Source organism: Babylonia areolata, chromosome 14, assembly GCF_041734735.1.
Source record: "Babylonia areolata isolate BAREFJ2019XMU chromosome 14, ASM4173473v1, whole genome shotgun sequence".
NCBI classification, from domain to species: domain Eukaryota; kingdom Metazoa; phylum Mollusca; class Gastropoda; order Neogastropoda; family Buccinidae; genus Babylonia; species Babylonia areolata.
Window position 1 is genome coordinate 27,390,376 of NC_134889.1, and position 12,500 is coordinate 27,402,875.

At 45.5% G+C, this 12,500-nt stretch overlaps 1 protein-coding gene across 1 annotated transcript; it reads left to right on the forward strand.

The window, feature by feature from the left end:
* Positions 1 to 6,714: 6,714 nt before the first annotated feature.
* LOC143289665 (uncharacterized) lies at positions 6,715 to 10,242 on the forward strand (the record flags this gene model as incomplete). The annotated part of the gene is made up of 2 exons (XM_076598713.1): positions 6,715 to 6,813; positions 8,674 to 10,242. Coding segments are annotated over 2 exons (369 nt in total), but the record flags the coding sequence as incomplete, so codon positions are not given.
* Positions 10,243 to 12,500: the final 2,258 nt, after the last annotated feature.

The window sequence follows — 12,500 nt, forward strand, 5'->3', positions numbered from 1 at the left end:
AACGTAGAAGAAAATCACTTCAGACGAGACGCTATCTTGTTCTTATCAATTTAAAAAAAAATTCTATCAGTGATTTTATTTATTTTTCTGTTGTTGTTTATCAATTCTTATCACTTAAAAAAAAAAAAAAGCTTAACCGCAAGTAGATGTTGACATGAGCTGTCGGATGCAAAATAAGAGGCCCAAACTTTTGTTGTCGTTGTTGTTGTTGATGGTTTATAGGTGGGTGCGACCGTGTGCGCCGGTGCGTAGGTACGTGCGTGTATCAGTCTCTCCATCAGTCTCTCTCTTTCTCTCTTTCTATGTCTCTGTCTGTCTGCTTGCTTTTCTCTTTCTCTCCCTCAACATGTGTGAATGTGCGTGATCTGTCTGTCTGTCTGTCTGTCTGTCTGTCTCTCTGTATCCCTTCCCTCTCGCTCTCTCTCTCCATGTGTGTGTGTGTGTGTGTGTGTGTGTGTGTGTGTGTGTGTGTGTGTGTGTGTGTGTGTGTGTGTGTGTTGTCACGGCGCTTCCATGATTTTGTTCCGGTGCTCACCTGCGTCTACTGTAATCACGACAATAATGTTTAGTCACGGTACTTCCATGTTTAAATCACGCTACTGCTATACTTAGTCACAGTCTTCACGTGTTTAGTCACTGTGTGTGTGCAGTCACAGTACTTCTATGATTAGCCACAGTACTGTGCCCAGCGGTCGGCTGGACTACTAAGCAACAAAACCGCTGCTGTCATCTCAGCCGTTTAATCATGTGTGTGTCTGTGCGTGTGTGTTAGTGTGAGTGTTGGAGTGTAACAGTTGGAGTATTGATAGTATGTTACTTTGTGAGTTTTATGCATTGTGCTTTTATAATATCAATGATTCTGTTTTTTGTTTCTACTACTTTTTATATGCTTTCTTGTTTCACTTTAGGTACTGGACTGTAAAGCGCTTAGAGCTTGCTTATGCTTGTACTATAGCGCTATATAAAAATAAAATATTATTATTACTATTATTATTATTGTTATTATTAAGAACATGTGCCCAGCGATCGACTGGACTATAAGCAACAAGAACAAGAATAAGCCACAGTACTACTATGTTTAGTCACTGTATGTGCAGTCACAGTACTACTATGTTTAGTCACTGTATGTGCAGTCACAGTACTACTATGTTTAGTCACTGTATGTGCAGTCACAGTGCTACTATGTTTAGTCACTGTATGTGGAGTCACAGTACCACTATGTTTAGTCACTGTATATGGAGTCACAGTACCACTATGTTTAGTCACTGTATGTTCAGTCACAGTACTAGACTACTATGTTTAGTCACTGTATGTGCAGTCACAGTACTAGACTACTATATTTAGTCACTGTATGTGCAGTCACAGTGCTACTATGTTTAGTCACTGTATGTGCAGTCACAGTGCTACTATGTTTAGTCACTGTATGTTCAGTCACAGTACCACTATGTTTAGTCACTGTATGTGCAGTCACAGTACTAGACTACTATGTTTAGTCACTGTATGTGCAGTCACAGTACCACTATGTTTAGTCACAGTATGTGTAGTCACAGTGCTACTATGTTTAGTCACTGTATGTACAGTCACAGTGCTACTATGTTTAGTCACTGTATGTGTAGTCACAGTACTAGACTACTATGTTTAGTCACTGTATGTGCAGTCACAGTGCTACTATGTTTAGTCACTGTATGTGCAGTCACAGTGCTACTATGTTTAGTCACAGTATGTGCAGTCACAGTACTAGACTACTATGTTTAGTCACAGTATGTGCAGTCACAGTACTAGACTACTATGTTTAGTCACTGTATGTACAGTCACAGTGCTACTATGTTTAGTCACTGTATGTGCAGTCACAGTGCTACTATGTTTAGTCACTGTATGTGTAGTCACAGTGCTACTATGTTTAGTCACTGTATGTGTAGTCACAGTGCTACTATGTTTAGTCACTGTATGTGCAGTCACAGTGCTACTATGTTTAGTCACTGTATGTGCAGTCACAGTGCTACTATGTTTAGTCACTGTATGTGCAGTCACAGTGCTACTATGTTTAGTCACAGTATGTGCAGTCACAGTACTAGACTACTATGTTTAGTCACAGTATGTGCAGTCACAGTACTAGACTACTATGTTTAGTCACTGTATGTACAGTCACAGTGCTACTATGTTTAGTCACTGTATGTGCAGTCACAGTGCTACTATGTTTAGTCACTGTATGTGTAGTCACAGTGCTACTATGTTTAGTCACTGTATGTGCAGTCACAGTGCTACTATGTTTAGTCACTGTATGTGCAGTCACAGTGCTACTATGTTTAGTCACTGTATGTGCAGTCACAGTGCTACTATGTTTAGTCACTGTATGTGCAGTCACAGTACTAGACTACTATGTTTAGTCACAGTATGTGCAGTCACAGTACTAGACTACTATGTTTAGTCACTGTATGTGCAGTCACAATGCTACTATGTTTAATCACTGTATGTGCAGTCACAGTGCTACCATGTTTAATCACTGTATGTGCAGTCACAGTACCACTATGTATAGTCACTGTATGTGGAGTCACAGTGCTACTATGTTTAGTCACTGTATGTGCAGTCACAGTACCACTATGTTTAGTCACTGTATGTGCAGTCACAGTACTACTATGTTTAGTCACTGTATGTGCAGTCACAGTGCTACTATGTTTAGTCACAGTACTGTGCCCAGTGGTCGGCTGGACTATAAGCAACAAGAACAAGCTACAGTATTACTACGTTTAGTCCCGGGGCATCTCTGTTATAAGGCCTCTTTCACCGCGGCGTTCCATCACACTGTGGCCTTGTTCCGCCTGCTTGCATACTTCTGGGCCCTGCAGGCGTTCTTGAGGGTGTCGAGGAGGGTGTCTCTGAAGGCGTGTCATGCTTTTACTGCTGTCATGTTGCTGGTGTCTCTGTCGTGGAGCACATTCTCTGTCTGACTTCATCTTCTCTTCTTCTTCGTTCGTGGGCTGCAACTCCCACGTTCACTCGTATGTACCCGAGTGGGCTTTTACGTGTACGACCGTTTTTACTCCGCCATGTAGGCAGCCATACTCCGTTTTCGGGAGTGTGCATGCTGGGTATGTTCTTGTTTCCATAACCCACCGAACGCTGACATGGATTACAGGATCTTTAACGTGCGTATTTGATCTTCTGCTTGCGTATACACGCGAAGGGGGTTCAGGCACAAGCAGGTCTGAACATATGTTGGCCTGGGAGATTGGAAAGTCTTTCTTGGACAATCTTCTGAGTCTCTTCTTGGATGTCTGTGTTCTTCTAGATTTTGTGCAAGTTGATGACATGTATCTCTTGTGTTATCGTCCTTCTCTGCGGGAAGTTGATGACATGTATCTCTTGTGTTATCGTCCTTCTCTGCGGCAAGTTGATGACATGTATCTCTTGTGTTATAGTCCTTCTCTGCGGCAAGTTGATGACATGTATCTCTTGTGTTATAGTCCTTCTCTGAGGCAAGTTGTGACATATATCTCTTGTGTCACCGTTCTCTGCGGCAAGTTGATGACATGTATCTCTTGTGTTATCGTCCTTCTCTGCGGCAAGTTGATGACATGTATCTCTTGTGTTATAGTCCTCTGTGGCAAGTTGATGACATGTATCTCTTGTGTTATCGTCCTTCTCTGTGGCAAGTTGATGACATGTATCTCTTGTGTTATCGTCCTTCTCTGTGGCAAGTTGATGACATGTATCTCTTGTGTTATCGTCCTTCTCTGCGGCAAGTTGATGACATGTATCTCTTGTGTTACAGTTCTCTGCGGCAAGTTGATGACATGTATCTCTTGTGTTATCGTTCTCTGAGGCAAGTTGAAGACATGTATCTCTTGTGTTATAGTCCTTCTCTGCGGCAAGTTGATGACATGTATCTATTGTGTTACCGTTCTCTGCGGCAAGTTGATGGCATGTATCTCTTGTGTTATTGTCCTTCTCTATGGCAAGTTGATGACATGTATCTCTTGTGTTATCGTCCTTCTATGCGGCAAGTTGATGACATGTATCTCTTGTGTTATAGTCCTTTTCTGCGGCAAGTTGATGACATGTATCTCTTGTGTTATCGTCCTTCTCTGTGGCAAGTTGATGACATGTATCTTGTGTTATCGTCCGTCTCTGCGGCAAGTTGATGACATGTATCTCTTGTGTTATCGTCCTCTGCGGCAAGTTGATGACATGAATCTCTTGTGTTATCGTCCTTCTCTGCGGCAAGTTGATGACATGTATCTCTTGTGTTATCGTCCTCTGCGGCAAGTCGATGACATGTATCTCTTGTGTTATCGTCCTCTGCGGCAAGTTGATGACATGTATCTCTTGTGTTATCGTCCTCTGCGGCAAGTTGATGACATGTATCTCTTGTGTTATCGTCCTTCTCTGCGGCAAGTTGATGACATGTATCTCTTGTGTTATCGTCCTCTGCGGCAAGTTGATGACATGTATCTCTTGTGTTATCGTCCTCTGTGGCAAGTTGATGACATGTATCTCTTGTGTTATCGTCCTTCTCTGCGGCAAGTTGATGACATGTATCTCTTGTGTTATCGTCCTTCTCTGCGGCAAGTTGATGACATGTATATCTTGTGTTACCGTTCTCTGCGGCAAGTTGATGAAATGAATCTCTTGTGTTATCGTCCTTCTCTGCGGCAAGTTGATGACATGTATCTCTTGTGTTACCGTTCTCTGCGGCAAGTTGATGACATGTATCTCTTGTGTTACCGTTCTCTGCGGCAAGTTGATGACATGAATCTCTTGTGTTACCATCCTTCTCTGCGGCCTGGTTTTCTTCTCCACCATCCACATCACGGCGGTCGGCGTTCAGGCCAGCATTTGGCATCGCCTTGACGTCGTGAACTGTGATCCTCCTGGATGTTCCGATGAGGATGAAGCCTCTATCTGTAGTTAGACCATTCCACTGATTCCACGTTCGGATGTGGCTGGGACGGCGGTGCTGTGTGTGAGTGTTTGTTGTGACCGAGATCATGCCCTGTTGGAAAGACTTAGGAGTTGGTTTCTATTGTAGTTGCACTCAGTCCTGGTGTCACTGTGGGCGCCTGGGTGTACGGTCCAAGGGTGTATCCTCCTTCCCACCCTGCCGTTTAAGTCGCCCGGTACAACGGAATTCTCTTCGCCCTGTCCGAGAGATGCTTAAAGAAGTCGTCCTTTTCCTCATCCGAGTAGGAATCGTTGCATGGTGCATAATATACTTGGATAGTTGTGTGATCAACGGATTCTGCATTGCAGCGGGGAGTCATTTAGTCTTAGTCTTTTGTGAATGACTATGACCCTCAACCTACGAGGCAAGATTGCACTGGCTCTTAGTGCTGCATGCAGCCTTGGGGGCTAGCTGGCCTTTGGGAACCATCCCAACGCCGACTGTCCTAAAACTTTATTGGACGAGAGAGTGGGGAAAGAAACTTTCGAGCTATAATGAAATTCTAGCCCAGATTGTTAAAACAGCAGTTGTCTCCACTGCTGTTCTGGTGGTCATAGTCGGCCACAATTGACGACCATAGCATACACGCTTGGTGGGTCTGCCCTTTTCCTGACAACCCTCTCTGAGATGCAGGTTGTCTCTGAAAGATTTTTGGCCATGTCATGGTCAGGGATTAACCCTAAGCTGTGACTTGCTCTCTGATCTTGGCTCGCTCTGCTCCGTTTGAGAACATAGAGTGAATTTCCTGGAACCATTTTCTTTTTCTTCTGCGACTGAGGTTTAGCGCTGGGTCACGAACTCCACAATCCCTAATGTTAAATCACAGTACTTTGATGATTTAGTCACAGTTCTTCTATTGTTTTGTCACAGTATGCTTATTCACTCACAAATCTTCTAATGTTTAGTCAGAGTACTTTGCTATTTAATCACAGTTCTTCTATTGTTTTGTCACAGTATGTTTATTCACTTACAAATCTCTAATGTTTAGTCACAGTACTTTGATATTTCATCACAGGTTCTTTTAAGTTTTGTCATAGTATGTTTATTCACTCACAAATCTCTAATGTTTAGTCACAGTACTTTGCTATCTAATCACAGTTCTTCTATTGTTTTGTCATAGTATGTTTATTTACTCACAAATCTTGTAATGTTTAGTTACAGTACTTTGATATTTAATCACAGTTCTTCTGTTGTTTTGTCACAATATGTTTATTCACTGACAAATCTCTAATGTTTAGTTACAGTACTTTGATATTTCATCACGGTTTTTTTAAAAGTTTTGTCACAATATGTTTATTCACTCACAAATCTCTAATGTTTACTCACAGTACTTTGATAATCTAAATCACAGTTTTATGCTTTATCAGTGTGTTTATTCAGAAATACTTCTGTGTCTGGTTACAGATAAGCGAAGTGGAGTATTTCGTGGTTTTCTCTCCACGGACAAGAAAACGCGAAGGGCAGCACTTCCCCCACCCTCCCTAAAACAAATCCCCACCACCACCACCACCACCACCAAAAACGACAAAACAGGTTGGCCGCTGACCACACAAACCCCGTCCACCCACCCACACCCACACACAACCCACACCCCACACACACACATCATGGCAACGGCAGAGGTATCAGGCGGACCCACCACCACCAACAACACCAACAACAACGCCACACCCATCAGTGGTGACCCCAGCGCCGCCCCGCCCCCTCCCACGCTGTCTGACCACGCCCCCCAGGTGCAGGACACGCCCATGCCCCCCGCGGACCCCGCCTCCTCAGGAGGGGTGCGGGCATCCACAGAGAGCAACAGCGGCGGTGTGCTGCCCCCCCTGCCCCACACCCACCAGTTCAGGGCAACGCCGTGCCGGGGCAAGGTAGGGGGTGGGGTGGGGGTGGGGGGCAGTTTTGGGGGGGCTGGGGGGCGGGGGGTGAGGGGGGAGGCAGGGGGGGATATCTTGTTATCTTTCTTTATTTTTTTGGTCAGTTTCTGTGGTCGTCGTTATCATCATCATCAGGGTCGTCATCATCATCGTCGTCGTCGTCGTCGTCGTCATCATCATCATCGTCGTCGCCGTCATCATCATCGTCGTCGTCGTCATCATCATCGTCATCGTCATCGTCGTCGTCATCATCATCGTCGTCGCCGCTGTGATCATCATCATCAACATCGTCGTCGTCGTCATCATCATCGTCGCCGTCGTCGTCGTCGTCGTCTTCGTCATCATCATCGTTGTCGCCGCTGTGATCATCATCATCAACATCGTCGTCGTCGTCATCATCATCGTCGCCGTCGTCGTCGTCATCGTCATCATCATCGTCGCCGCCATCGTCGTCATCATCATCGTCGTCGATGTCATTATCATCGTCGTCGTCGTCGTCGTCGTCGTCATCATCATCGTCGCCGTCGTCGTCGTCGTCGTCATCATCATCGTCGTCGATGTCATTATCATCGTCGTCGTCGTCGTCGACGTCGTCATCATTATCATCGTCGTCGTTGTCATCATTGTCATAGTCGTCGTCATCGTCATCATCATCATCATCATCATCATCATCCTTTCTGCTACAATTATTATTATCCTTGTTGCTGTTGATTGTGCTGTTGCTCTATTGCTCCTTCTCATCTTCTACTACTTCTCAGTCCCCCTCCCCCTCCTCCTCCTCCACCTCCTCCCCCTCTTCCTCCTCCTGCTACTCAGTCCTTCTCATCCTTTTCCTCTTCCTCCTCCTCCTAGTAGTAGTAGTAGTAGTTCTACTTTTCCTCCTCCTTCTTCACCTCTTCCTCATACTACTACTACTACTCAGTCCTCCGCATCCTTTTCCTCCTCCTAGTAGTAGTACTGTAACTACTACTACTACTACTACTATTCTTCTTCCTTCTTCTCCTCCTCCTCCTACTGCTGCTTCTCTTCCTCCTCCTCCTCCTCCTCCCCCTGCTCTACTTCTCAGTCTTCCTCCTCCTACTTATCCTCCTCCTCCTCCCCCTGCTCTACTTCTCAGTCTTCCTCCTCCTACTTATCTTCCTCCTCCTCCCCCTACTACTACCACAACAACTACTACTACTTCTCTTCCTCCTGCTCCTCCTCCCCCTGCTCTATTTCTCAGTCATCCTCCTACCTATCTTCCTCCTCCTCCCCCTACTACTACCACAACAACTACTACTACTTCTCTTCCTCCTCCTCCTCCCCCTGCTCTATTTCTCAGTCATCCTCCTACTTATCTTCCTCCTCCTCCTCCTACTACCACAACTACTACTACTACTGCTTCTCTTCCTCCTCTTACTACTACTATGTCATCCTCCTCCTCCTCCTACTACAACAACAACTACTACTACTACTACTTCTCTTCCTCCTGCTCCTCCTCTTACTACTACTCTGTCCTCCTCCTCCTACTCTTCCTCCTCCTCCTACAACTCCTCCTCCTAATCCCCCTCTTCCTCCTCCATTACTACTTCTTCTCTTCCTCCTCCTCCTCCTCCTCAATCCTCCTCTTCCCCCTACTCTACTACTCCTCAGTCTTCTTCCTCCTCCTCCTCCTACTACGACTACTCAGTTATCTTCTTCCTCCTCCTACTCTTCCTCCTCCTCCTCCTCCTACTACTTTTCTTCTTCCTCCTCCCCCCCCCTACTCTACTACTCAGTCCTCCTTGTCCACCTTTTGTCAGTGCTCCTCCTCCTCCACCTCCTACATCAATCATCATAATCATAACCATAACCATCATGATCATTCTCCCCCAGAAGAACGGCGGCCACCCTCCTCTGTCGCTGAACCAGCTGGCCATCGTGGCAGCCTCCCAGAACAAGCTGCCCACCAGCCGCGTCAAGGGCATCGTCATGCGCATGGGGCGCCACACCCAGGCGAGCGCCGGCAAGCTGGGTCGCTGGTACAAGAACGACAACTACGTGGACAACGCCAACTACTCGTGGCGGAACATGGAGCTGTTCATCGACTACCAGAGGCAGATGTACACATCTGGCGGCACCATCAAGGCTTCCTGCAAGAAATAATAACGGAGGTTCCGGGAGTCCTCAGTGGGGAAGGGTGTTAGTTTGTTGTATTGTATTGTATTGTATTGTATTGTATTGTATTGTATTGTATTGTATTGTATCCATCAAGGCTTCCTGCAAGAAATAATGATAATAGAGGGTCCGAGAGTCCTCAGTGGGGAAGGGTGTCAGCTTATTGTATTGTATTGTATTGTATTGTATTGTATTGTATTGTATTGTACACCCCTGGCGGCATCATCACAGCTTCCTGCAAGAAATAAAGATGATATACATATGGAAGTGATGGCCTAGAGGTAACACGTCCGCCTAGGAAGCGAGAGAATCAGTGCGCGCTGGTTCGAATCACGGCTCAGCCGCCGATATTTTCTCCCTCTCCACTAGACCTTGAGTGGTGGTCTGGACGCTAGTCATTCGGATGAGACGATAAACTGAGGTCCCGTGTGCAGCATGCACTTAGCGAACGTAAAAGAACCCACGGCAACAAAAGGGTTGTTCCTGGCAAAATTCTATAGAAAAATCCATTTCCATAGGAAAAACAAATAAAACTGCACGCAGGAAAAAATACAAAAGAATGGGTGGCGCTGTATTGTAGTGACGCGCTCTCCCTGGGGAGAGCAGCCCGAATTTCACACAGAGAAATACGTTGTGATAAAAAGAAATACAAATACAAAAACAAATACAAAAACAAATATATATAGAGAGGGGTTCCGGGAGTCCTTGGGGAAGGGTGTCATTGTATTGTATTGTATTGTATTGTATTGTATTGTATTCAGATGTACTTCTCTGCCGGCACCATCAAGGCCTCCTGCAAGAAATAATGATGATAATAATGATAAAGAGAGAGAGACAGCGAGAGAAAGAGGTTCCAGGAGCGGCCCTGTGGAAGGGTGTCAGTTTTAGGGGCAGGGTTTTTGTTGTTTTTGTTGTTGTTGTTGTTGTTCTCAAGGCCTGACTAAGCGCGTTGGGTTACGCAGCTGGTCAGGCATCTGCTTAGCAGATGTTGTGTAGCGTGTATGGATTTGTCCGAACGCAGTGACGCCTCCTTGAGCTACTGAGTAACACTGATACTGTTGTTGTTGTTGTTGTTGTTGCATGAGCGGTCTTTGTAAACCCCTGAGACCAACATTAGCTTAGCTTGATGTATCAAGTAGAGTGACACGAAAACGCAAATCATAGTGGCTTCGATTGAAATTTAATTAAACAGTCAAATCACAGTTTCATGTAAACGAAAAAAAAAAAAAAAGTATTCTTATGTGTGTTTATTGAGATTGAAATGTATATTATATGCACATTTTTCGTTTGCTTCAGTGTGTGGTGTTAATTTTCACAGACAAAAAAAAAAAAAAAAAGTCTCTTTCTGTCTTTGGTTTCCCCTGTTTTCGTCCTAGTGCACTGTTATCTAGCTCTGTTTTTCTGTATTAGTCTCCATCTCTTTCTCTGACACCTGTCTGTCTCGCTTTGTCAGTTTCCTGTCTGTCTCTACACTGAGGCCTCGCATAGATGTGTGTCCGGCTTCTTCCTTCTCTTCTTCCTTGTGTCTACAGTTTCTGTCTACCGTTCTGTCACCGTCTCCCCTATCTTTTTTTTTTTTTTTTTTTTTTTTTTTTTGCTGCCTCATCATCTGCACCGTTTCAGTGGCATTACTCCCACGCCGCTCATTTAGATCCCCCCCAAACACGGCCACACCCGGGTTCAGCGTCCGTCCGGCAGCTCCAGCGGTCGGCAGTCCACAGGGAACCATCGAAGTTAGGTCGCTAGGAGGCTACACACCAGACTGGGAGACCCTGCACTGCACTGCTGCTGAGTCATTTCGGTGGTGTTTTCAGTGGTGCCTGTTCTGCTTGAACGTACTTAGGACACCATCCGTCTCCCCTATCTTTGTCAGTCTCTCTTCTCTCTCTCTGTGTGTGTGTGTCTACTCATATCTCTCCTGTGTCTCTCATGGACGGAGCCAGCATCTGGCTTTCTCGGCTTCTCTCTGTTTCCACTGACAGGCCCCATCTCAGTGAGTCCCCCTCTCTTTCTCGTTCGTTCTTTAGTTTAACGTCTTTTCACTGTAAGTGATATTAGACGAGGGAAGGAAAAAAAAATCGAGTGGGAGGAGGTGGAGGGGGTTGGTGGGGGGTGGGGGTGGGGGGGGATTACTGTGTACGCGGCATACGAGTAAGTGAAAGTGTGTGTGTGTGTGTGTGTGTGTGTGTGTGTGTGTGTGTGTGTGTGTGTGTGTGTGTGTGTGTGTGTGTGTGTGTGTGTGTGTGTGTGTGTGTGTGTGTGTGTGTGTGTGTGTGTGTGTGTGTGTGTGTGTGTGTGTGTGTGTGTGTGTGTGTGTGAAAATTATCTTTCTGTTTCTGTCTGTCTGTCCCTAGTCTTTCTCTCTCTCTGTCCCTCTCCATCTTACATTTTGTTCTCCATCTTTTCCAGACTCTGTTCTCTCTCTCTTTTCCTTCCTCAGCCCCCCCCCCCCCCCCCCCCCACGCCCCCTCTATCATAGCTGCCCCTTTTCATCTGGAAATGCAGAAATGATGGTTTATAATAACAGTCATCATAGCCGAAATGATGATAATCCCAATCATCTATTTTCAGTCTAATATCACCGTCTTAGATGAAGAGACTATAAATAAACGAACGAACTTCTCTCTCTCTTCCATATCAGCCTCAACAATCTGTATCTCTGGTTCTAGTGACCCCCCCCCCCTCTCTATCTCTTCCATATCAGTACGGTCTCCACAGGGGGTAGGGGGGTGGGGGTGAGTGTTGGGGTGTGGGATGTGTGGGGGATGGGGGTGGGGGTGGGGGGGGGGGTTGAGAGACATCAGAAGAAGAAGAAGACGAGATGAATGACGATGAGGAGAAGGAGAAAGAAAAAAAAAGAAAAAAAAAGATTGAGAGAGACATCTCGAGATTGAGATGTGGGTCCGGAGAAGATGAAGGGGGTGTGGGGGGTGGGAGTGGATTAAAGAAATAGAAAAGAAATAGATGGATTAAAGAACGAAAGAAAAGAAATTGAAAGGAGAGAAAGAAAAGAACATCCGAGGTCATGGTGTATTTATAGGGACGGAACGACCCATTTTGAACGAAAGGGGGCAAACCAAGTTAGCGTCACTACAGCATTTATTAACATTTCCGATAGCCTCCCTTACGTCGTGCACTCCGGATGCTCTTCCATGCATTGATTCTCAGTCCCTCTCGATCTCTCTCCAAACACACACACACACACACACACACACACACACACACACACACACACACACACACACACACACTCACATCTACACGCGCGCACGCGCATTTCAAGTTTCATGTTTCAAGTTTAGATTGTCCTCTCCTCTCATACCTATTGGAGTATGGAGGACATATCTCTCTCTCTCTCTCTCTCTCTCTCTCTCTCTCTCTCTCTCTATATATATATATATATATATATATATATATATACCACACCACACTACACCACATCACACTGTCAACCAACACTCGAGACAAGGGAGACGAACAATGTCTGATCACGGTTTTCCACCGCGCGTGTTGTTAGCTCCCTTTTAAAAAAGGAACTCTGCAAA